The 27,100-nt window shown below is 45.6% G+C and overlaps 1 protein-coding gene across 2 annotated transcripts in view; it reads right to left on the bottom strand.

The window, feature by feature from the left end:
- Positions 1 to 27,100, bottom strand: part of prkcsh (PRKCSH beta subunit of glucosidase II) — a 78,212-nt gene that overhangs the window by 26,560 nt on the left and 24,552 nt on the right. For both annotated transcript variants that reach the window (XM_070867262.1, XM_070867263.1), the window contains exons 7-11: positions 23,691 to 23,775; positions 22,724 to 22,802; positions 21,699 to 21,785; positions 16,749 to 16,961; positions 10,403 to 10,493 (exon numbers count right to left, since the gene is read on the bottom strand). In XM_070867262.1, coding sequence (XP_070723363.1) covers positions 10,403 to 10,493; positions 16,749 to 16,961; positions 21,699 to 21,785; positions 22,724 to 22,802; positions 23,691 to 23,775 — 555 coding nt within the window. The remainder of the gene's footprint in view (positions 1 to 10,402; positions 10,494 to 16,748; positions 16,962 to 21,698; positions 21,786 to 22,723; positions 22,803 to 23,690; positions 23,776 to 27,100) is intronic.

The following is a 27,100-nucleotide window of genomic DNA, read 5'->3' as shown; positions in this document are numbered from 1 at the left end:
ACTATCACAGGACAGAGAGTGGAGAGCAACAGTTCCAACTATCTCAGGACGGGAGAGTGGAGAACAACAGTTCCAACTGTCACAGGACGGGAGAGTGGAGAACAACAGTTCCAACTGTCACAGGACGGGAGAGTGGAGGGCAACAGTTCCAACTATCACAGGACGGGAGAGTGGAGAGCACCAGTTCCAACTATCACAGGATGGGAGATTGGAGAGCACCAGTTCCAACTATCCCAGGACAGAGAGTGGAGAGCACCAGTTCCAACTGTCAACAGCTTGAAACCAATGACCTTCTGACTCAAAAGGCTACAGGTGAATGTTATGGCACATTTCCATATTACAAAAGTTACTACACTCCAAAAGTACTTCATTGGCTGTAAAGCGCTTTGAGACATCTGGTGGTCGTGAAAGGCGCTGTATAAATCCAAGTCTTTCTTTTACTACAGGTGAATGTCATGGCACAACACACTATTCTATCAGCATTTACTACAATTCAACACCAAGTTTCAGGATTGGCAAAACAGCTCAAGTCTAGGCAGGGGGTTTGCTTGGTGGAGATAATGAAAATGAGTGAAAAATAATTACACAACAGAAGTATTGAAGACAATGAGGGAACTGGAACCGTTCCATAAAGGAAACGTAGTGTTTGAGGGGTTAAAAAAAAAACCTTTCCTAAATGGGTCTCAAGTGTGTAGCTACATGCTCACAGCAGGGCCAGGCTCCTGCATGATATGGCGCCAGAAAGGCTGCAGCCTTGAGCCGAGAGCCAGCAATTTAGGTTGGAAAATGCTGCATTATCCTCCCAGCAGGAACTAGCACCTGCCGTCCTCCGAGACAATGACATCAGCTTTATGCACGCTGACACAGCCACTTACACAAACACTGCCTTCTCTTCTGGGACCACAGCTACTCCATATTTCATGACAATCGATTTTTGAATTTTAAAACCACTATGCAAAAAATAAATTTAAAGGAAGCCCACAGCAAATCCATTTCTGCATACGAAAATCGTGCAAACATGCGGAATGATTTGGAAAAAAACAAACAAAATAAAATGTTATGCCGACGAGGAATGGGTGCAAATTCAATAATTAAAGAGGTTATCTTAAGCGTATTCTGTCGCAGAGAGTTAGGTGCCAGGCTGCCTGATAGTAAAGTGGCAGATTGATGGGCTTCACCCCGGGTCATCGACTGGGTCAGAATTTAGTGGACAGAAAAATACAACACTAATTTCACTCTTTGACAGGGAAGTGACTAAATATACAGAGGTCTCCGGAGATTAACAATTTTTTTTTTTTTAAAAACACCCTCGCAAGTTGTTCAATTATAATCCTCAATATGAGGCTCCTTTTTCAGCAAATTGTATGCAGAGAAGGGGAGAGGCGAGGACGGAGACATGCTCTCCTTACGTATGGTTGTCAAGGGTCTTGAGATATAATCCATTACGCAGAACCCCACCAGACTAATTTGGCAACGTTGCAGAGAGAAGTTGAAGGCGACCAGATGCAAAAAGAGAAGTGCATGATTAGGAAAAAATATACAAGAGATGTAATTTTTAAAAAAAACACATGTACATCAGTAAAGTCAGGGACAGACTGGCCCCAAAACTTAAGCCCTCCAGTATTCTAACTCCAACGCAGCACACAGCTGCATTTTGAACAATGTTTCTGTCTCGATGACCCTGATTATTTCAGTTATCATTCTCCCCTGCCGTTTTAAGTTACTTTACACTCATTTTCATTTGTGTGCCCGCTCTCGGCATACCTTCTTGGCATACTTTGAAATAATAATCTGGGTTTAATTTATCTACACGACTGAATATTTTATAAACGTTGATGAGTGCCTCCTCAACCACCACCTTTCTTAGCCTGTAAAAGCAGAGGCCTTAACCTTCCTCACAGCTCATCCTCTTCACAAACTAGCAGCTTGTTGTCCATCTCGGTACATACCTCCCTGGTACTTGCAATACTGGTCAACGCTTGCAAGTTGCTGCAAGTATAAAATAGCCCATTCATTACCGCCAGCATTTTGCTAATGCAACATCTAATGAAGTAAATGCTTTAGTGTTTCTATTGCTTCTTAAACAAACAAGTATTATACACACCCTCCATTTTGAAAAGAAAACGTTTTCAAAATGGCAGCTGGAAATGAAGTCCTCAACTCGAGGAGCTTTGCCTCTTTGCATCTAAAATAATTTTCCATTACAAACAGGTTTAATAGAAACCAAACATATTTACAGGGCAAATAAGCCCAAAGCGGAAAGGAAAATTTTGACTTCTTCTATCAATTGTATGTACCGGGATCAAAAAAAATATATATATTCACATAAGCCTTCTCTGCTCATTTTGTAGTCTTAGACCTTGAACTTCAAAAAGAAAAAATTCTCTTCGGTTTGTCAAATGAATTGGTATCCAGCGGACTGCTCCACAAATCTAGGTCACTTTCGTTGATGGGGGCTTGAAACCACCCTGGTGCAAGGATAAGTGCTGGCAGAAAGCTGCTGGCTCAGCCCTGACCCGTCCTTTGATGTGTTTAAAAAAACGAAAAGATAAAGAGGATAAAACAAGGAAGCAGAAAATAATAAAAAAAACATTGCCAGCGGTTTTCTGCTGCTGCAGCAGTTTTGCTGAAATAGAACGACAGAGCCTGCAGTGGCCTCTCCTTGTCCTGACCTCTCAAAACGAGAATTTGCTCGGCAAAAAAATAAAATTAGAAAAGCTGAAGTCGCTCAGTTCCCATTATGTTCCCTTCCCACAATGTCAGATCTGGAAACAGGATTTTTGACGAGCGATGATATCGGAAGATTTTTTTTCAAAACCAATTTAGGCATAACACATTCATTCCATGGACCACAAATTCACACACAATCACGGAATGGTTACAGCGCAGAAGGAGGCCATTCAGCCCGGGCTGGCTCTCAGCAAAACCACTTCAGCTAGTCCCACTGCCCTTCCCTTTGCCCGTAGCCCAGCAAATCGTTTTCCTTCAGGTACTTATCCAATTCCCTTTTGAAAGCCAAGATTGAGTCTGCCTCCACCGTCCTCTCAGGCAGTGCACTCCAGATCCTAACTACTCGCTGCATCAGAAAAAAGTTTTTCCTCATGTCGCCTTTGGTTCTTCTGCCAATCATCTTAAATGTGTGTCCTCTGGAAATAAAATCTTTCTCCATTGTTTTATTTGCTGGTATGCAAATGGATTTCAGTTACTACATCTCAATTAAACAGTGCGAATGGTGACTATGTGGGGTGCAATGCCATCATGAGAAAGAATAAACTGCCTACTGAAGTGTGATTATTGGTACACAGAATCAAAAAAGGACGTGATGACTGAATCGCGATCAACGCCCTCTGAACCTCTCAATGAAACGGCTGCATATATAGACTTCTTGCCTCCTCACAAGATCATAAGCAATAGGAGTAGTAGGCCACCCGGCCCCTCCAGCCTGCTCCGCCATTCAATAAGATCACGGCTGATCTGATCTTGGCCTCAACTTCACTTCCCTGCCCGCTCCCCATAACCCTCGACTCCCTTATCGTTCAAAAATCTGTCCATCTCCAACTCAAACATATTCAATGACCCAGCCTCCACTACTCTCTGGGGTAGAGAATTCCAAAATTCACAACCCTCAGAAGAAATTCCTCCTCACCTCCGTCTTAAATGGGTGACCCCTTATTCTGAGACTATGCCCCCTAGTTCTAGACTCCCCCACAAGGGGAAACATCCTCTCTGCATCCACCCTGTCAAGCCCCCCTCAGAATCTTATACCTTTCAATAAGATCACCTCTCAGTCTTCTAAACTCCAATGAGTGTAGGCCCAATCCTTTCTTCATGTGACAAACCCTTCCCCTTTCATGCTTACGATTTCTTGCATCTTAAGCTAAAACTGCAGCCCGAGACAGCATCTTTGAAATCCTGCACGACTTTTATGCAACCCTCTGCTCTTTCCCTAGGCATGTAGGAGTCAGCTGTGAGGTCAGAAGTGGGCATGTTCGCTGATGAGTGCACAATACTCAGTTCCATTTGCAATTCCTCAGATAAAGCAGTCCTTGCCCGCATGGAAGACCTGAACAACACTGAGCTGATAAGTAGCATATAACATTCACGCCACACGAGCGCCGGGCAGTAGTCAATAGTGTCCAATCACCCTCCCCCGATATTCAATGGCATTACAATCAAATCCCCCACCAACATCCTGGGGGGTCACCATTGACCAGATATTTAACAGGCGCAGCTGCATAAATAATGTGGCAACAGCAGGTCAGAGGTTGGGTATGCTGTGGCAAATGATTCATCTCCCGAGTCCCCAAAGACTTTCCACCATCTCCAAGGCACAAATCTGGAGTGTGGTGGAATATTCTCCACTTGCCTGGATGAGTGCAGCTCCAACACAAGAAGCTCGACACCATCCAGGACAAAGCAGCCCGCTTGATTGGCACCCCATCCACCACCTTCAATTCAACATTCACTCCCTCCACCACCGGCGCCCCCTGGCTGCAGTGTGCACCATTCTGCACGATGCACTGCAGCAACTCGCCAAGGCTTCTTCGGCATTGGTTCCCAAGCCCGCGACATCTACCCAACAGGACATGAGCAGCAGCGTATGGGAGCACCAGCCATGTTTCCTTGAAGCTGGGCAGCCGCTCAGTGCGCTGCAGCTCCCGCACAGCCAGCTCTTCAATAGGAACAACCGCACACGCGCAGTGCCGAGCAGGCTGTGCAGCCCCTGAAAAGAGGCCCCCCACCCCATAATTTAAAGGGAGCATTGACCACCACCACATCCACGTTCCCCTCACACACCATCCTTACGGAAATATATCACCGTTGCTTCATCATCGCTGGGTCAAAATCCTGGAACTTCCTCCCTAACAGCACTGTGGGAGCACCTTCACCACACGGACTGCAGCGGTTCAAGGCGAAGGCCACCACCACCTTCTCAAGGGCAAATAGGGATGGGCAATAAATTCTAGTCTCGCCAGCAACGCCCGCATCCCATGAATGAATTAAAAAAAAAATTAAATCAAGTTGGTCAGCAAGTGGGTACCGAGAGTCCGCAGTATTCACCAGTAAGCATTATTTGGATTTCAAGCAAGTAATGATATATGGACTTGAAACCCAGCTTTACTTAGAATAGCTGTTATGCATTACAGCACAAATCAACGGCAACATATGCAACTGAATATGAAATCTGCAGTAAAATTTATCGTATCCCGCAACTGAGTGCAGAACACTGGCTAAAAGGCAAAAGAGTACACTTGGTACATGTCTAGCTCAACATCAATTATTGCACATGGATATTATACAAATTGTAGATGCTGCCCCAAATGAAGTGGCCAATATTTGGAAAAAAAGCTAACTTGTGCATGCCGCAAAAGGAGCTAGTATAATTATGCTGGAAATAAAAACAGGAAATGCTCAGCAAGTCAATCAGCAGCTGAATGAAAATAAGGTCTGGGTGGCATACTTCATCACAACTCTCCTGTGCATTTTTAGGACGGGTTTATTTCGGACTTCCAGCAGTCAGTTCTTCCTCCTGTCTCAGTTAATTAGTGCAACGTTTTCATTTAGGCATAGCTGCTTCGCAAAGAGCGAGTCTCCAAAGCAAAGGCTATTTGCGCCCAATTCATAAAGGGTAGATGCAAGTGTCACAGTTTACACATCCTGTATAGTGTCAGGGTACAGGTACAACGGCTCAAATCCAGCAGCCTCGGGACCCAGACAGTGCAGATTTTCGGATTTTTTCCTGGAGTTCGGACAAGAAAATCAAGAGCGTCCGTATGCTACTGAGATGGACAAAGTACAAATGGTGGCATGGGTCAGGTCGGGTCGGGTCAAAGGCCATTCGGCAAGGCTCGGACCAATCGCACGCCACTTAAACCATAGCGACGAAGCCGATTTAACGAGTCCGGCCCGCTGGTTTTTGGACAATAATTCCGAATTTTATTTCACTGAATATCAAATGTGATAGTCTTAAAAATGTCCTGTTTTCGGACAATTGCGATTTTCCGACAGCCGGATTTGAGACGTCGCACCTACACGAGGCAGCACCAAGTACAGAAACCACACGTGCTACCAATCTGTATTTCCCTCGCCTAAAAGCAGCTTAGTTGGGATGAAACCCGAGCCCATAATGCAATCCCAGCAAACAGGTCTCAACCTGCAGCAACCCTGGTTTCAGTTTGTACCTGCGTTGTGTAAACAAGCGTCAGACACCCATATGAATTAAATGGCAGCACACCCTGCGGATTGCAAAGAGCAAGTTGTAAATAAAGCAGCGACACACCTGCGCGCTCCTCGTGGAAGTATGAGCATTTATCACGGGTGTAACCAAACTGAGTAGACGACTTGCATCCCCCAATGGTGATCCTGTAGGATTTCACCTTGTGTGTATAATTGCAGGGATGTGCCCCGATGGAAAAGGACACAAACGTTTGATGAACTGTCGGTCCGTATCTAAATCTGTAGTGACTGTTGCTACCCAAAGGGGATTTTTATTTTAAAGATGCGATTTACGCTTCTGGTTTCAAAACCATGTTGTTTTTTTTTTTAAATCAAAATGCTATCCCAGTGGCCCTGGGAGTAAAAGCACCAAGTTTAATATCTCTTGCTGTTGACCTCAGCCAGAGCAACATCTGGGGCACCACAACTGGCCTCAGTGCCCGTAGGCCAAGACAAGAGTGAATAAAGAGTTGCGCAATGAATGTAAGTGCAGGTGGCGATCAAGCAAGGGCAGAGTTGAGCTCAGCCGCGATGCCTCCCACAGTTGAATAACCTGCTGTTACTGGCTTGTGCATGAAAATGATACATGTACACGATAACAGCGGGACTGCTACTTCCGATAGAACCATACCCCAAGCTCGAGTCAGCGGGGAGAGAATGGAAGAGAAAAAAAAAAATCAAGAACAAAAGAGCATGTTACACCAGACCCAAAGTATAAAATATTTGCTGGAACCTCCATTTATATGCACTCCCAACTGTCCAACATTTTGTCTATTCACTTTTACAGGATTCTTACAAGTTGTAGCCTCATGGTGTTCACTATTTGTGCTGTACTGACCTTCATTCCCACCCCTAGAATAGTGCTGTACCATATAGGCAAGCTGAACATTTGTAACTCAGGTAGCCAGCAATTCCCATTATTCACCAGAAGGTCTCCTCCATTATGGATGATAATTGAGGTTCCACTTTAAAACTGACAGGCTTTGTTTCCTTGCTAATTATTCACTTTGCATCATTTTATAAATCTCTCAAGTGTTTATATGCAGATCACCAACCAGGCAGACCGGGAAATGCACCCTCTGCTTATAGTACCGCAAGGTTGCTAATAATGCATTTCAAGCAGTCTAAAAAAATATAATTTAATATCGGCTTCAAACCTATTTCATTATTACACCCACTTTAATTTCATATCGTTCGTCTGACTGCCACTTTGACATAACCCAAGAATGGGGGTCTCCTATAGACTCAGGAGAGATTAATATCAACATGTATTTATATAGCGCCTTTGATGTAGTGAAACATCCCAAGGCGCAGCACAGGCATTAAGACAAAAATTTGACACCGAAGCACACAAGAAGAAATTACGGCAGGTGGGAGGTAGGTTTTAAGGAGCGTCTTAAAGGAAGAGAAGTAGAGAGGTGGTGAAGTTTAGGGAGGGAGTTCCAAAGTTTAGGACCGAGGCAGGTGAAGGCATGGCCACCAATGGTTGAGCAATTAAAATCAGGGATGCTTCAGAGAGCAGAATTTGAGGAACGCAGATATCTCCGGGAGGGGTGGGGGCAGGGGTTGAGACTGAATGAGAGTAGAGGTAGGGAGGGGCAAGGCCAAGTCGGGATTTGGAAAGAAGGATGAGAATTTTGAAATCGAGGCGTGGCTTAACTGGGAGCCACATGGGGTAATCGGTGATCGGGACTTGGTGCGAGTTAGGACAGGGGCTGCCGAGTTTTGGATGGCCTCAAGTTTACGTAGGGTAGAATGTGGGAGGTCAGACAGGAGTGCATTTGAGTAGTCAAGTCTCAAGGTAACAAAGGCATGGATGTCGGTTTCAGCAGCAGAAGAGCTGAGGCAGGGGCGGAGATGGGCAATTTTATGGAGGTGGGAATAGGCGGTTTAGTGATGTCGCGGTTGTGTGGCCGCAAGCTAATTTCAGGGTCAGATATGATGCCTAGGTTGCGAACAGTCTGGTTTAGCCTCAGACAAATGCTAGGGAGAGGAATGGAGTCAGTGGTTAGGGAACGCAGTTTGTGGCGGGGGCCAAAAATGGCTTCGGTCCTCCCAATATTTAACTGGAGAAAATTTCTGCTCATCCAGTACGGGAAAGTTGGGACAAGCAGTCTGACAATTGAGTGACCATGGAGGGGTGGAGAGAAGTGGTGGGGAGGTAGAGCTGGGTGTCGTCAGCGTACATGTGGAAACTGACTCCGTGTTTTCGGATGATATCGCCAAAGGGCAGCATTTTGATGAGAAATAGGAAGGGGGCCAAAGGATAGATCTCGGTGGGGTGGGGGGGGCAGATTTGTGTGGCTGGAGGAGATTACAGAGATAGGGAGGGGTGAGGCCATGAAGGGATTTGTAAACAAGGATGAGAATTTTGAAATCAAGGCATTGCTTAACCAGGAGCTAATGTAAGTCAGCGAGCACAGAGGTGATGGGTGAACGGGACAAAGGTCCCAGATGTGGTCCCTAGTTTGTGCCGAGGGGTTAGTCTCAGCCGGGATGATGGAAGACTCGCTGCAAGTTGGCCGCAGCACCACTGACCTGGGGAAGGGGGAAGTGGCCCCCTTTTACACTCAAGATCACGATTCAGGAATCCCTTGCTGGAAGGTGCTTGTATGGATAATGGACGAGAGCAGCACCAGGTTCAGCACTGATGCCCTCTGCTGACACTCTATTGTGAACAATGACCAACTACACAAGGTATCAGAGGGAGACAGTCACTTATGAACTGTAAAGGAGGGGGAAGAAAAAAAAAAGAGAAAGCTACTGTTCCAAAGAATGTGAAAATATTGCTACATGATCTAAAGTACATATTTTGATTGATGACCTGTGTACGAGTGCACAATTCTGTTATCTTACTTTGAAGTAAAATTCCAACACGAGAACTGAGCACACCACTGGGATGAATTGAGGGCAGAAAATTGACAAAAGAACAAGAAAAATGTTGATCAAAAACAGTCATGTTCAATTTGTACCTTGCGGACGGGAAGGGTAACATTTTCATAGAATTCTTGTGAATCTTCTGACGTTTTTTCTTCACCATAGTTTATATTGCGAAGAACCAAGAATAAGGTGATAGTCAAGTCAACCAAAGGAGGAATACAATAGAACTTGCATTTACATAGCGCCTTTAACACAGTAAAGGGTCCCAAGGGAAACAGACAGAGGGGTTTAGAGAGGGGATTGCAGAGTTTGGGGCCTAGGGAACAGAAGGCATGGCTGCTAATGGTGGAGTGATTATAATTAGGCTGCGTAAGCGGCAGGACTTAGAGCGTAGATATTTCAAAGGGTCGTTGGCAATGTTCACTTTGTGCTGCGTAGGGTCCGCACAGCCGGCGTTTAAATAGGGAAAAGCGCAAGTGCGCGCAGTATGAAGGGGGAGGACATAGCAAAAAAAAAAAATTTAAAATGAACTTTGGTTGCAGGATAGAAAAAATATAATGATAACTACTGCAGAGAATAGAATACGGCCAGGGTGATCTCCTGGACTAGTTTCGATTGCCTGGATGGGTCGGAGAGGAAATTTCCCAGATTTTTTTCTCCTTAAATTGGCCTGGGTTTTTATCTGTTTTTTTGCCTCTCCCAGGAGATCACATGGCTCCGGTTGGGGTGGAGTGTAGAATGTTTTCAGTGTAAGGGTGTTGCAATCGTGTGGGGCGGACTGGTTGGGCTGGGTGCTCTTTGCCTTTTCGTCATTGTTCATGGGTTTGTGTGTAACCTTCAGGGCTGCTGACCGAGGGCCGTGCGGCTCTTTGTCGGCCGGCGCGGACACGATGGGCCGAAATGGCCTCCTTCTGCGCTGTAAATTTCTATATTTTCTAAAAGGCACATAATATAAGAAAGTGAAACAGGGCAGGGCATCCAAGCAGATGCTCGTCAGATTGAAGTACAAAGGCCAATTGCGCTCAGGATCTAAGCTTCAGAGTTGGTCGCTGTTTCATCACTAACTCTTTACAAACTTACTGATGAGCTCCTCAGGTGGTGGTGGTCAGGTCTAAAACCTCCACTTGCCCAATAAAATAAATGAAATGGAGATTTCTTTCCCTACGTTGTAGGGAGGGGGGGATGGTGGGGAGAGAGAACAAGGAGAGAATAAGTAGGAACGTTACCCTCTAGAAAAGCTAGGCTATTCTTTGTCTCAGTCCAAAGTTGATTAGGCCGGTAAAAGACAATTTAAAAAAAAACATACCATCAATCAGAACTTGTGTTTCTTGGTCATATGCTGGCATTTTCTCTTCCGCTGCATCTTGTTTTTCCGCAGAATATGAGGTATGTTGGTTCTGCAAAGAAAAGGATTATTACTTGCCCGGGAGACCAGATATGAACAAAGTCCAACAACTAGATTGTCTTTAGAGAGCAGAGTTTGATCAGCAGTACACCGGAGGCTGGCTGGTGCCCAGACAGAGTTATGACACATGGTAATGGAAAATTCCAGTATACAGTGCATTTCATCAGCAAGTAAATTAAATTAAAAACATGTAGTAAGTTTTCAAAATCACGGAGATACATCAAGAAAATCAGCTGTGTTAACATATTGCCTGAATAAACTAAACTTGGGACTCCCAGTATCTGGCAGCATATTAGCGCAGTACAGTACAGGGTACTTTTATTAGAAAACTAATAGGTAACTATGAAGACCTCAGACAGCATTTCCTTCAGGAACACAGGCCAAACTGCAGCTCCCTATTGGCACACCAGCTGGCATCACCTAACTTGCAAGTAGGAATCAAACTTGGGACCTCAAGGATCTGTATGGCTCAATTATTCACTGGATCAACTCATTGGGAGCTGAGCTTGGCAATATTGCTATTGAAAATTAAATACTGCAAAATGCAAACCTACCGCTATTGCCAGCGCCTCACATGCAAACCCAGATTAACTTATGACAACAAGAATTCTTATTTCAAAAACAGCACGAGATCACAATTATTCATTGACATTTTTTCCTCCCCCCCCCACCCCCGAGTGAGATGCACAGAAATCAAATATTTTCCCCTCCAGTTCATCAAATCTCACTGGACAGATAAATCACAAATTAAAGATTCAACAGACTAAAACCAGTGAGCGAAAACTATGGTACACACTCAATATCAACTGTGCCAGAGTGTTACTGCTTTTGCTGTTCCTTTGACAGTCTAGTGCATCAAGCTAATGGTTTCCCACGACACCATACATAGCAGAAAAAAATTGCATCACAGAAATTCACAACACAGGAGGAGGCCATTCCGGCCCATCGTGTCCCTGCCGGCCGACAAAGAGCTATCCAGCTTAATCCCACTTTCCAGCTCTTGGTCCGTCGCCCTGTAGGTTACAGCACTTCAAGTGCCCATCCAAGTACTTTTTAAATGCGATGAGGGTTTCTGCCTCTACCACCCCTTTCAGGCCGTGAGTTCCAGACCCCCACCACCCTCAGGGTGAAGACATTTCCCCTGAACACCACTCTAATCCTTCGACCAATGACTTTAAATCTATGCCCCCTGGTGTTGACTCCTCTGCTAAGGGAAATAGGTCCTTCCTATTCACTCTCTCGGTCCCTCATAATATTATACACCTCAATAAGGTCTCCCCTTAGCCTCCTCTGTTCCAAAAAGAAAACAAACCCAGCCTTACCCAAAGCTCTGGGTTTCATTCCCCAATCTGTGCTGAATTGGTGGGCTTCGCTGGATCAGTAGTTCAGGTGGTGCAATTGCCATTTGCACCATCGGGCTAGAGAGCAGGGGTAGAGGGGGGGGAGGGGGGGGGGGGAAGAAGAGCAAGGAGCCCAGCTCCAGATGCTGCTCAGTAACCACCGCCTACCCCCCCCACCCCCCCGGCTAGAAAGTGCACTTGCGACCGTCTGCAGAGTACAGAATCAAGTTGCGCTGTGAATAGACTGCGGGGCGACACACACAGGAACAGCCACTGGACGATGGGGGACCTCGGCGAGCTTTCTGCGCACAGCGGAACCAGCTTCAGGAAAGGTGGTGAGAACATTTGGTGGTGTGGGGGAGGGAGGGAGGGGTCTGGACACATGGCAAGCATTTACAGTTACATTCCAATTTTTGTTTTGACAGCTGCAAAAGGGTACATGAAAAGCACTCAAAGCTGCCTCCAATTCAACACGTTTAACCACAAGATTCAAAAAGAATCATAAGCACGGGTGATTTGGGCAAGGAAATGCTACTTATACTATTTTCATGGGGATCATGCTCAACTTTCAGTTGACAAAACTGAACACAACAGATATGGTGAAAATTTCCATGATATCCAGGTAGCTGATGCTGGTATTTTTTTTTCTTGTCAAAGGATCACCCTCAGGCAATCATTTGAATTATTATATAAAGCTGGCAGTGAATTCGAGAGATTTTTCGATTCATATTGAACTGTAACGATATCACAATGAATTGGCTGCTCAGAGGATTGAGATTTATAAGCGAGAACCCCCTCCATTACTCGTGCAGTTGTATTCGAGGGTAGCTCGGAACAGACTCGCAATTTCCAGCTCTCCGCTGTTGCAGTCAGCGAGCTTTCCATCTGTGCTCAGCTGTGGTTCTAACCTCTGGGTCAGAAGGTTGTGGGTTCAAATCCCACTCCAGGGACTTGAGCACAAAAAGATACCTCGGCTGACACTCCCAGTGCAGTGCTGAGGGAGCGCAGCATTGTCAGAGGTGCCGTCTTTCGGATGTGATGGTAAACCAATGAAACATCTGCTCTCTCAAGTGAACGTAAAAGATCCCATGGCACTATTTCAAAGAGCAGGGGAGTTATCCCCGGTGTCCAGGCCAATATTTATCCCTCATTCAACATAAACAGGTTATCTGGTCATTGTCACATTGCTGTTTGTGGGAGCTTGCTGTGCACAAATTGCAGGTTCAGGTACAGGTGCAGCATCGAGATTCCAGAACCCTCGGGGCTGAGGCCGTTCCGGATTCCGAGCTTTCGATCGTCATTCTGACGTCACAAATTCGCAAACACCCGAGCCCAGGTTTGGGTATTTCCGGATTTCGGAACACCAGAAAAGGGAGAGTCCCGCCGAGGAGCTGTTCGGGCAGGCTGGCGAGGAGACCCCAAGGTAAAGGAGGAGGCAGCGACGAGGCACGAGGTCAGGCAGCAGCGGTGAGGCCCGAGGTTGGCGGGTCCAGATTCCAGAACATTTTACAGACTCCGTACGACCCTGCCACCGATCGTCCCGGAGTCCGGATCTTCGACGCTGCACCTGTATAATAATGACCTGGACTTGGGTATACAGTTTGCTGGTTGACACAAAACTCAAATGCAGGAAACAATAAGTAGGATTGTTTACAGACTTAAGGACATACAGACTGCTGAAATGGGCAAATACACGATATGAAATTTAACACCGGGAGGTGAAGTGCTACAGTGTGGTAGGGTGAATGAGGAGAGGCGTTATAAACTAAATGGTACAACTTTAAAGGGGGTACAGGAACAGACAGGCCTGGGCATCTATGTACTCAAATCTTTGCCGGTGGCAGGCCAAATCCCTGGCTTTATTAATAGAGGTAGAGTGTACAAAAGCAAGGAAGTTATGCTGGACCTTTTGAAAACACAGGTTAGGCCTCAGCTGGGGTAGGTGTGTCCAATTCTGGGCACCACACTTTAGGAACGATATCAATGCCTTCAGGAGGGTGCAGAAGAGATTTACTGGGATGACACCAGGGATGGTAATTGTGAACCTGTGGAATTCTCTACCACAGAAAGTTGTTGAGGCCAGTTCGTTAGATATATTCAAAAGGAGTTAGATGTGGCCCTTATGGCTAAAGAGATCAAGGGGTATGGAGAGAAAGCAGGAATGGGGTACTGAAGTTGCATGATCAGCCATGATCATATTGAATGGTGGTGCAGGCTCGAAGGGCCAAATGGCCTACTCCTGCACCTATTTTCTATGTTTCTATGAGCGATGTCAGTTAGGTGGAGAGACTGGAGAAGCTGGTGGTGTTCTTCTTAGAGCAGGGAAGGTTGAGAGGAGATTTGATCTGAGTGTTGGTTGAGGAGAAACAAGGAGAAACCGTTCCCAGCGGCAAAATGATCGGTAACCAAAGGACAGATTTGAAGTGATCGGCAAACGAACCGGATGGGAGATGATTTTTTTTTGAGGCAGCGAGTTGCTGTGATCTGGAACGCACTGCCTGAAAGGGTGGTGGAAGCAGATTCAATCGTAACATTCAAAAGGGAATTGGTTAAGTACTTAAAAGGGAAAATATTTACAGGACTATGGGGAAAGAGCAGATGGAGTGAGCCTAATTGGATAGCCTTCCAAAGAGCCGGCACAGGCACGCTGAACCGAACAGCCTCATTCTCTGTTGTATCTTCTATGATTTAGCTGGCAGAGTAGTGAAAGATATAAAGTACAATTTTCTTTTTGTGCATCATCTGCACAGCATCAGAGAAGAGTTTTTTTTCTTCCTCTACTGCCGACAAGCCAGAATGCTTAGGGGCAGTTATAGCAAGGCAGCTGCCATGGTTACAGCGAGTGCTTGCAGATTGAAAGACTTGTGTACACCGCTCTTAACTGCTGGTGGTATGTGGCAAACAAGCTCGAGCTCGACCATTATCTCACAAAGGAGTATGGCCCTATTTTCCCCAATGAAGATTTCTGGCGACCACTTACCCGTACGCGCGTTTTTCTCAGCACCGTTTCCGGGAGGAAAAAAACCACTCGTCTCCCCGATACGAAAGCTAAATGTAACACCACGCTTCCCGAGTCCATCTCCGGAGGTGGAGATAACAGTGTGCATGCGCGTACATTTTTTTTAAAAGCACTCAGTACGCATGCGCTGCGCAGAAAAAAAACACCTCTGCGCATGCACTGTAAAAAAAAAAAAAAATCAACAGGTCTGTCTGAATCACCAGTAAGAATCGACTGGTGGCAGAGGTGGATTTGCAGGTAGGAAATAGCTTCAATCAAAAGATGGATGCAAGGGAAGGGCGTATTCGTGCATGTTCAGAAAGACCCTCTCTTTAAAAAGTTCAATTTTCATCTTTGCAGAAGATGGCGTCACAGATCAACTGAGAACAGTCACAAACTGGAGGTCCGGCAAGTAGGCTGCAAACTAAGAGCTGTGGAGCAGAGAACAGCATCGATGATTAAATGTTATAGGAGAAGACCAACCATCAACGCGGAAGCTGGACTCAATTTCCCCGAGAGAGGGCAAGCCCTGCAAATTGCCATCTGGGTTGGCTCAATGTTAAGTACTGCGTTTTGCTGCCTACGCTTCTCCTTCCTCACTGCTGCTAACCCAAGCATCTCTTATGTTTCGCAGATGTTGTGCATCAGGAGGAGACAGAAGGTGCACCTGAAGTAGAAGAAAAGCATGTTCAGGAAACTGCCACTCCAAATATTCTCGATCAGGAGAATGATGGGCAGCAAGCAGAATTTGACAACGAGATGGTTACACTCGATTTGGAGTTGGTGAACCCCTCGAGGATTCCAAGCCCTTTCCTGAGCCAATCAACCGACGGGACATTTCTCGGTGCGCCGTTTGAGGCTGCGGGTCCCAGTGTGTCGCAGAAAGCCACACCTACGAGGCATCAGGAGGGTAGAAGGGAGAGCTGAAACAGAAACACAGGATGCAGAGAACGTAGGACATCTGGTGGGGATGAGTGAGAAGAACATCTAACAACCGAGAATGCCCCTGGAAACCTTCGGTGGAGGGTAGAATTAGCAGGGCCGAGAGATGAATTAGCAACACTGGCTGGAGGAATGGGTGAGGTGAGGGGACGGGATAAATTGCGGGGCTGTCATTAGAGGTGGCAAGACTTTTGGGACAGACAGAGGTAGCTGCAGCAATAGGGAGGCTCACCCAGGAATGTTCTAACCCCAGATGAAAGTCAAGGGTTGATCCACAGGCTGAGGATGATTACGAAGAGGAATCCAAGCCATCCACATAGGAACAGAGCTAGTATGCGTCAGTCATAACCCAACAAGAAATGCCCCATCGGGAAAAAAAACCAAATAAACCTTGGGGTGGGGGTGGGGGGTGGGGGGGGGCGAGGAAGCAGAAGTCTGAAACAACGGTCACGCGCAGGGAAAGCAGCATCAACTGGGGCAGGAGTGACGCACTGCGCGGAGGAGGATAGATGGCTTGTTTGTTTATTTAAAAGTTTGACATGAAATGTGATAAAGTTTTTAAAAAGTTAAAAGATAAGTTATGTTAAGCTAATTACATCTGTTCTGTACAAATGTTTCATAAGCATTTATTTTGGACTTTTAACCTGACTCCTGCACATTATTTTTTTTAATCCAGCACTATAAAATATTTTTGAATAATGTCACTGATTTAACATGTCAAATGGCCTCATTCCCTGTAACCTTTAAGTTTAAATGAAACAGGGGCAGGTTCCAGTACTACAGTGTTCATGGATCCTGACTTGCTTTGATGTTGCATGGATCTTGCTCTGGGTCACTGATACATGCAACATCTATCCTGCTGTTTTGAGCCTCATACACTAATATTCCCACGTGAATTTAATATGCCCAATTTCTATGCATTTAAATCCTGTTGCGCAGGCAAGCTGCCTTGCTTTTCCTTAATTACCTTGTAATCTTCTTCGCCTCCATCTTCCTCATCATCATCCTCCTCCTCTTCATCGTCAACATTGTCATCATCTTGCTCCTCACCACCACCACCACCATCGTCATCGTCGCCATCGTGGTCGTCCTTCCTCCAGTCATCATGGTGCGATTTATGATCGGTGTCAGCCCCCTCTTCCACAGGAATCTCTGGGGGAGTTGGGCTTTCGCTGATCGCCTGTCAGAGCAAAGGAAAAGATGGTCTGCGTAGAAAGCCTTTGGCTTGGCGAGCTACAAACAATGCAGATGTACTAAACTAAAAAAATATAATAGCTTGAGTGCCAATTCCAGTGTATGATTAAGCCATATGAGGCAGAAAGGCCAGAGTTGGACTCTCTGGGTGTGCTGGGTTAAGAACATAAGAAATAGGAGCAGGAGGAGGCCATGGGGCTTACATAGAAACATAGAAAATAGGTGCAGGAGTCGGCCATTCGGCCCTTCGAGCCTGCACCGCCATTCAATGAGTTCATGGCTGAACATGCAACTTCAGTACCCCATTCCTGCTTTCTCGCCATACCCCTTAATCCCCCTAGTAGTAAGGACTACATCTAACTCCTTTTTGAATATATTAGTAAATTGGCCTCAACAACTTTCTGTGGCAGAGAATTCCACAGGTTCACCACTCTCTGGATGAAGAAGTCCCTCCTCATATCGGTCCTAAATGGCTTACCCCTTATCCCTAGACTGTGACCCTGGTTCTGGACCACCCCAACATTAATAAGAACATAAGAATTAGGAACAGGAGTAGGCCATCTTGCCCCTCGAGCCTGCTCCGCCATTCAACAAGATCATGGCTGATCTGGCCGTGGACTCAGCTCCACTTACCCGCCCGCTCCCCGTAACCCTTAATTCCCTTATTGGTTAAAAATCTGTGACTTGAATACATTCAATAAGTTAGCCTCAACTGCTTCCTTGGGCAGAGAATTCCAGATTCACAACCCTCTGGGAGAAGAAATTCCTTCTCAACTCGGTTTTAAATTGACTCCCCGTATTGTGAGGCTGTGCCCCCTAGCTCTAGTCTCCCCGACCAGTGGAAACAACCTCTCTGCCCCTATCTTGTCTATCCCTTTCATTGTTTTAAATGTTTCTATAAGATCACCCCTCATCCTTCTGAACTTCAACGAGTAAAGACCTAAGTCTACTCAATCTATCATCATAAGGTAACCCCCTCATCTCTGAAATTAGCCTCGTGAATCGTCTCTGTACCCCCTCCAAAGCTAGTATATCCTTCCTTAAGTAAGGTGACCAAAACTGCACGCAGTACTCCAGGTGTGGCCTCACCAATACACTATACAGTTGCAGCAGGACCTCCCTGCTTTTGTACTCCATCCCTCTCGCAATGAAGGCCAACATTCCATTCGCCTTCCTGATTACCTGCTGCACCTGCAAACTAACTTTTTGGGATTCATGCACAAGGACCCCCAGGTCCCTCTGCACCGCATGTTGTAATTTCTCCCCATTCAAATAATATTCCCTTTTACTGTTTCTCCCCCCCCCCCCCCCCCAAGGTGGATGACCTCACACTTTCCGACATTGTATTCCATCTGCCAAACCTTAGCCCATTCGCTTAACCTATCTAAATCTCTTTGCAGCCTGTGTCCTCTACACAACCTGCTTTCCCACTAATCTTTGTGTCATCTGCAAATTTTGTTACACTACACTCTGTCCCCTCTTCCAGGTCATCTATGTATATTGTAAACAGTTGTGGTCCCAGCACCGATCCCTGTGGCACACCACTAACCACCGATTGCCAACCCGAAAAAGGACCCATTTATCCCGACTCTCTGCTGTTAGCCAGCTAATTCTCTATCCATGCTAATATATTTCCTCTAACTCCGCGTACCTTTATCTTCTGCAGTAACCTTTTGTGTGGCACCTTATCAAATGCCTTTTGAAAATCTACATCCATCGGTACACCTCTATCCACCATGCTCATTATATCCTCAAAGAATTCCAGTAAATTAGTTAAACATGATTTCCCCTTCATGAATCCATGCTGCGTCTGCTTGATTGCACTATTCCTATCCAGATGTCCCGCTATTTCTTCCTTAATGATAGTTTCAAGCATTTTCCCCACTACAGATGTTAAACTAACCGGCCTATAGTTATCTGCCTTTTGTCTGCCCCCTTTTTTAAACACAGGCGTTACATTAGCTGTTTTCCAATCCGCTGGTACCTCCCCAGAGTCCAGAGACTTTTGGTAGATTACAACAAATGCATCTGCTATAACTTCCGCCATCTCTTTTAATACCCTGGGATGCATTTCATCAGGACCAGGGGACTTGTCCACCTGGAGTCCCATTAGCCTGTCCAGCACTACCCCCCTAGTGATAGTGATTGTCTCAAGGTCCTCCCTTCCCACATTCCCATGACCAGCAATTTTTGGCATGGTTTTTGTGTCTTCCACTGTGAAGACCGAAGCAAAATAATTGTTTACGGTCTCAGCCATTTCCATGTTTCCATTAAATCCCCCTTCTCATCTTCTAAGGGACCAACATTTACTTTAGTCACTCTTTTCCGTTTTATATATCTGTAAAAGCTTTTACTATCTGTTTTTATGTTTTGCGCAAGTTCACCTTCGGAATCTATCTTTCCTTTCTTTATTGCTTTCTTAGTCATTCTTTGCTGTCGTTTAAAATTTTCCCAATCTTCTAGTTTCCTTGGCTACCTTATACGCATTGGTTTTTAATTTGATACTCTCCTTTATTTCCTTGGTTATCCACGGCTGGTTATCCCTTCTCTTACCGCCCTTCTTTTTCACTGCAATATATTTTTGTTGAGCACTATGAAAGAACTCCTTAAAAGTCCTCCACTGTTCCTCAATTATGCCACCGTTTAGTCTGTGTTTCCAGTCTACTTTAGCCAACTCTGCCCTCATCCCACTGTAGTCCCCTTTCTTTAAGCATAGTACGCTCGTTTGAGACACTACTTCCTCACCCTCAATCTGTATTACAAATTCAACCATACTGTGATCACTCATTCCGAGAGGATCTTTTACGAGGAGATCGTTTATTATTCCTGTCTCATTACACAGGACCAGATCTAAGATAGCTTGCTCCCTTGTAGGTTCTGTAACATACTGTTCTAAGAAACAATCCCGTATGCATTCTATGAATTCCTCCTCCAGGCTACCCCGCGCGATTTGATCAATCGATATGTAGGTTAAAATCCCCCATGATTACTGCCGGTCCTTTTTCACATGCCTCCATTATTCCCTTGATTATTGCCCGCCCCACCGTGAAGGTATTATTTGGGGGCCTATAAACTACACCCACCAGTGACTTTTTCCCCTTACTATCTCTAATCTCCACCAACAATGATTCAACATTTTGTTCATTAGAGCCAATATCGTCTCTCACAACTGCCCTGATATCATCCTTTATTAACAGATAACCCTCGACTCCCTTATCATTCAAAAATCTGTCTATTTCCACCTTAAATATATTCAATGACCCAGCATCGACAGCTCTCTGGGGCAGAGAATTCCAGATTTACAACTCTCAACTTACAACTCTCAAAACAAATTCCTCTTCATCTCAGTCTTAAATGGGCAACCCCTTATTCTGAAGCTATGCCCCCTAGTTCTAGATTTCCCCACGAGAGGAAACATCCTCTCTGCATCTACCCTGGCAAGGCCCCTCAGAATCTTATCTTTCAATAAGATCACCTCTCATTTTTCTAAACTCCAATGAGCACAGACCCAACCTGCTCAATCTTTCTTCATAAGACAACCCCTTCATCTCAGTAATCAACTGCGTAAACCTTCTCTGAACTGCCTCCAGCGCAAGTATATCCCTCCTTAAATACGGAGCCCAAAACTGTACGCAGTACTCTAGGTGTGGCCTCGCCAACAGTTGTAGCAGGACTTCCCTGCTTTTATACTCCATCCCCCTTGCAATAAAGGCCAACATCCTATTTGCCTTCCTAATTACTTGCTGTACCTGCATGCTAACATTGCGTGTTTCATGTACAAGGAAACCCAGATTCCAGGTTACCGGATCTCAGTACCTCCAATAGTCAGGGCACTATAATTGGTCCCAGCATCCAACGTTCCCGCTAAGCTGCACGCCTGTGCAACTGTCTGCAGGTCCCGCCAGCCCAGGACTGGCTTTTCAAATGTGAGATTTTGTCGTGCGCTGAATTTTGAATGGGCCGGGCAGCCTGTTAAAGGGACCGTGCATCCAAAAAAAATTATGAGGAACACATTTAGCACCTACATTAGGAAAACAAAAAGTGCAACAGAATTCCCACTCCCAATTGCTGCCCAGTGACTCCCAACATGTGTCAGTGTCAAATGGCTCTCCACGTTCAAACAGCCTCCCAACCCTGACCATCTCGGGTCGTACTTGGCGAACACACATTTGAGCAAGGTACAGATTGTACCTCTCCAGTCCGGAACTCTTTAGTTTGGAAAAATATCCCTGGTCCGGCATCATTCCTGGCAGGGGGTGGCGTCCTACGCTGTTCATGGAGGTAAGGCTGCTCCTCTTATGCCCGCTGCCTCCGGTGTTTCTTTCTAGGTCGGGCGGCGAGCGTGCGGTGTCCTGGGGCTGGCTGCTGCTCTTAGCCCCCACTTCTCCTCCGGTGTTTCCTCCTAGGTCGGAGAGGGAGCGAGGCCAGAGCTTTGCAGCCGGAGGCGTTCAAGAGCCCGAGCGCGGTCATCAGGACCCAGTAAGTCGAGAGTCGGCGTGACCTCCCGTGGTTCGGAAAATTCTCTGGTCCGGCACCGGTCAGGTCCCAAGGGTGCCGGACTGGAGAGGTAGAACCTGTATCAGACGGTAATCAGCATCCAGAGAAACATAGCCCAAGAAGAAAGCATAAAGCGAGCATGACATACATTGCAAATCTAATATATTAAGCTAGCGACACGTAGGGTATCTTGGATCCAATTTGTATTCGAATGAAATTCACCCACCTCAGACTTGTACTTCTCCTTGATACCTGACCACACAGCTTCCTGGAAGCTGCTAACATCAACCGGATTGGCACCTCCCAGCAGAGCCTGTAGGAAAGCAACTCATTTCAGTTGATATATAGTTAGGTATCTAATTGCCATTCAGAAGAATCGTTCAGCTCTTGTCAACATCCTCTTTGATCACTATTTTTCCCAGGATTCAAGCTCTGTCATATTAAAGTTACAATTTAGAAACCTTTGATCCCACCCAATCTTTGGAGAGTTTGGTCAAAAAAAATGAAAGGCACCCCGTGGTTCTCGATATTTCTCGAATTCCATCTTTCAGTACACAGCATTAAAAATTTACAAAGTCATTTTTGCAGATAGAACATAATCGGAAACCTTGTGCGTTTTGAAAGCTGCGGGGAAATGAGAAATTCAGTATCCACTTGCCAGCTAACATTGAGTTGGTCTCTCTCTGCAGTTCTCAGTTCTGATTATCACACGGCTGCTGTAGACTGGCCTGGAAGTCATGCACCAAGGAGGACGGCTTGCTTTGGGGGAGAGCAAGCAAGCAGGGAGTGGATGTACGAGAAAGGGCATAAAATAAAATGAATGGGCAGAAAAAAACAAGTCGTGGAAGAATTTTGAAGCAAAAAGCCATCCGATGTGGATCAGCTCAGTAATTCTAGTGACGGAGTCAGGTAGTCCTATTTGGAAGGTCCAGCTTCAAACAGCAGCCTCAAATGAAAATAAGGTTTCTTTTTTTTCCTCCAAGTCACTTTTGCCAATCCTGCACTGCTGGTTAATAATTCACACGGCAGTGAGCGAAGGAAGAAAAGACAAGCAAAGGAAAGAAATAATCAGAAGACCAATCCCAACCAGCAAGGGATGTGGTTAGCCAACAGACTGTACCGCTAACCACCGTATTGAAGACATGCATCGCCCAGATCCGCCACCTTCACCCTCTCCCAATGCCTGAACTGAAGAACAGCAGTCTGAAAAAGCAGATGATTCAGCTGTAATAAAACAATTTCTGTCGGTACCTCAGCTTCTTGCTCAGATACCACACCATCTCCATCGCTGTCCAACTCTGCATGAGTCTGAATTTCATGCAATGAAACACTGAAATGGAAAAAAACAAAATTCCATTCACTTTTTCCGTTCCTTTACAGAGGGAAGCTCATCTCGAAATCAATGCCGGAAGAACGATTGATGCTGAGAGCCGCAGCTCGCAACTGCTAAATCAAACAGGAGCTGGGTTGGAATACACGCAAAAAAAACCCAATCATTTGATCTAGTAAGATTATGGCCTCTAATCTTGGATACTAACTTCACCCTGAATCTACTATGGGAAGAATACTGCAAATGGGAGAATAGGCTTCTTTTCTCCTCTTGAATTCGACTAATCCTTTTTTCAATTCCGGCCTCTTGCCCAAAGGTAATCACCTTTAGTAGGTGGGGCAGCATTCTGCAGACTTTTCAAAACGGATACGCTCAATTTTACTTTCCAATCAACAGAGAAAACATCGACCGATAATACGGTGAGAAATACCATTTCAATTTGTTCCTCTTCACTGTAGAACACTTGACTGTCGTCAGCACAGCGGTGCAATACAATCAGGGAGTTGAACCGCTTGCAATTTACTCAGCGTAGCAGAGGGGGAAAAAATTCTCTATCACCAGACTGGTATTTTTGAAGCATGCTCAAAAAGCCGAGGGATCCCAAGCGAGACAGAGCACTACTTGGTGCAGATGCAGACATCTTCGATGTGGCCAGTTTCCTCAAAAAGATTATGCAGAAAATTTGCGTGCTCCGAGCAGGAATAAACACGGCTGCCATTTTGGGCAATGTGCCACTCGAGGTAGAAGAACTATCAGTTGGATGATCAGTAACCAGTAGCACTAACTCAACAGGGATGCAGGAGGTGATTAATGTATTTAAGCAGCCTTTGTTTTAAAAGCTGTAATAAAACAAAAGGGCGCAATTAGAACACAAGCGGATAAACTCACAGGCCATCTTGATCGTCGTCCAGTTCCTTGAAGGTTTCAGCAGCCTTCGCTTTCTCCTTCTCTAAATTGCGTGCAGCTTGGACCTCTGTCAAAAGAAAAGGCATGTAGGCTGAACCTCCCTTATCCAGAACTCCCTCGTCCAGAACCCCCTCGTCGAGAACCACTCCCGGCCACCAGGTAGCACATGTGCAGAACTCAGACATGAACAAATTGAAATCATTCCTCGCTGTCGACTCGCGCAATCGCTGGCCTGATCCCACGATCCATACCCCCACCCCCCGCCCTCCCACCTATGATCTCTATGCCGCACTCCCAGCCCCAGGCCAGCCAGCCCAGATATCCCCTTGCTCAGTACCTGTACCCTCCAATTTAACGTGACCACCCCTCGTCTGGAAAAATCCCTTATCCAGAACAGGCCAGGTCCCGAGGGTTCCGGATAAGGGAGTTTCAGCCTGTATCAAGAGCCACCTAAAGCAATCTTATTGAAACATACACGATTCTGAGGGGGCTTGACTGGGTAGATGCAGACAGGATGGTTCCCCTCATGGGGGAAATTGAGAACTAGGGGGCAATTTCAGAATAAGGGGTCACCCATTTAAAACAGAGATGAGGAATTTCTTCTCTCAGAGGGTCATGAATCTTTGAAATACTCCACCCCAGAGAGCTGTGGAGGCTGGATCATTGAATATATCTAAGATGGAGATAGACAATATTGTTGAACTATAAAGGGAGTCAAGGGTTATAGGGAGCAGGCAAGGAAGTGGAGTTGAGGCCGAGATCAGATCAGCTATGATCTATTGCATGGCAGAGCAGGCTCGAGGGACCAAATGGCCGACACCTGCACCCATTTCTAATGTAACTTTAGGAATATGTGGCCAAGCCCGACAAATAAGTGTAAACCATAACATATACATAAGTCAAGACCACTTATACACTGCTGTGTTTTCTTTTTATTAAATACAAGCTTCTCTTGTTTTTTTTCTGTAGCATCTTAATTGCTTGTTCTAAGGAAGTTAACATATTGTGGCACAGTGGAGTGTACAATAAATCAGGGAAGCCATCAAAAAATAACCCGAAATAATAGCCTTTTGTCAATATCAAAAGGCATAATACTCTTCAGCGAACCTCCGCACGTCAAGGACGTGTAGCACGGTGAATACAAAAAAAAGCTACAAAATTGAATCGGAAAATACTACAAAGAAAACCACACAGATTAGAGGGAGTTCAAGGCCATATTTCAATCTTGGTTTAGATGCTGATTTTACAACCCACTCAACCTTCACTCCTGTAGCTTAGGATGTCATCGGAAACCCACCCCCCTCCAACCTTGATTACACTGCAACGGCGGGGCTGCGTAGCCGGGTATTCATTATGCGCTCTCTGTACAAACACGCTGCACCACAGCGCTGAAATCAAGCTCTCCATGCACAGTGGAGCGATGGCTCACAACGAGTTTGAAAATAATTTGCTCCCATGAATTATTTATTAGCTGGCGGGCCGCTCTTCGTGTTCTGGAGCACAAGTGGCACGCGAGGATTTGCGGAACCTTTTATTTGATGAGTGAAAAGAGCTGCTCGCCAGCGACAGTGATTTCCAGACGCGCTCTCACGAATGCAAATGGAATCGGTTGCCCAGTTTTGTAAAAAAAAAAGGTCTTGCACAACAAAGACAAAACAGCAGCAACTCGTCACTGCCAAGCTGTCGGAACACACTGCCAACCAAGCGATATCCCTCCTCCGTCACGAGTTAGAGGACCAGGCTGCTCATTCCGCAAGAGATTGCTGGCTGTTAAAAGCGAGCTACACAACTGAGGAGAGATAAACAAGGAAATAAAAAGAGCACAATAGAGACAAGGAAGAGGAAGAGAGGAAGTGAGACATGGCGAGAGAAAGATTGATGTGTGTGTGTGATCCTATTTATGTTTAAGCCTCGATGTTAATGCAAGATCTGCGCATTTTCAAAAACAAAGGACTCACTGGAGTGAAATTTCTGATTGGCAGCTACAAACAGCAACACGTATGACATGAACTCGCACATTTCCGTCACTAATTTTACGTAGGGTAGAATGTGGGCCGGCCTTCCACATTCTACCAGACGTAAAATTGAGCTGATCCAAAACTCGGCTGCCCATGCCCTAACTCGCACCAAGTCCCGCTCACCCATCACCCCTGGGCTCGCTGACCTACATTGGCTCCCAGTTAAGCAATGTCTCAATTTCAAAATTCTCATCCTTGTTTACAAATCCATCCATGGCCTCGCTTCTCCCCATCTTTAAATCTCTAATCTCCTTCAGCCCCCCACCCCCCGCCCCAAAGATATCTGCGCTCAAATTCTGCCCTCTTAAACATCCCCGATTATCATCGCTCAACCATTGATGGCCGTGCCTTCAGCTGCTTGGGACTTAGGCTCTGGAACTCCCTGCCAAAACCTCTCTTCCCTTCTTTAAAAAAAGCTCCTTAAAACCTACCTCTGACCAAGCTTTTGGTCATCTCCATAATTTCTTATGTGGCTCGGTGTCAAATTTATTTGTTTTGTCTTATGACACTTCTGTGAAGCGCCTTGGAACCTTTTACTTCGTTAAAGACACTATATAAATACATTTTGTTATTGTTACTGAATATATGATGGAAATATAAAGTGATTAGTGGCCTTCAAACAATTTTCATTTTTTTTTCTGGCTTCAAGATTATAAGCATATTCCCCCCTTTACAATCCACAATACATATTTCTCGCACCAATGCCCAGCAAAGGCGACAAAGACTCCGCCAGTGCCACTCTTGCCATAACTGTTGCAGCAGTCACCCTTAATCCTTCCCTCCGAGTAGAGAAGGCCTTCACCTCCCCCACTCAATCAACTTGGTCGAGATCAGGAACTCCCCAGGTATGTTATCCCCGGTGTCCTGGGCCAAAATGTATCCCTCAATCAACATCACCGAAACAGATTACCTGCTCATTACAACACTGCTGTTTGTGGGAGCTTGCTGTGCGCCAATTGACTACCGCGTTTCCCACATTACAACAATGACTACACTCCAAAATTACTTCACTGGCTGAAGCGCTTTGGGACATCTGGTGGTCGCGAAAGGTGCGATATAAAGGCACATCTTTTTATTTTCTTTTTATGAAACCTGGAGATCATATACTTGTATCGTATCACTCTGTGGTACAATATTTTCTGATTAATGAACACACTTCGTTGCTGTGGCTGCAGTTTTGAAATCAAATGGGAAGAATATGGTTTTGTTGTTGGGTGTTGATGTACTTTGAAAAAACAGGTTTTATCTCCAAGATTGCAGAAGGCAGTTGCATCTAACTCACAGATAGCAGAACAGAAAGAAATGCCAGCTCGATAGATAAGCAGCAAGCTAGCAGATTATGCAACTGAAACAAACTTGTATTCTCTATATTCT

Source organism: Pristiophorus japonicus, chromosome 24 (assembly GCF_044704955.1).
Source record: "Pristiophorus japonicus isolate sPriJap1 chromosome 24, sPriJap1.hap1, whole genome shotgun sequence".
NCBI lineage: Eukaryota > Metazoa > Chordata > Chondrichthyes > Pristiophoridae > Pristiophorus > Pristiophorus japonicus.
The sequence above is the reverse complement of the archived record's forward strand: the minus strand, read 5'-3'. Positions and strand labels throughout refer to the sequence as shown.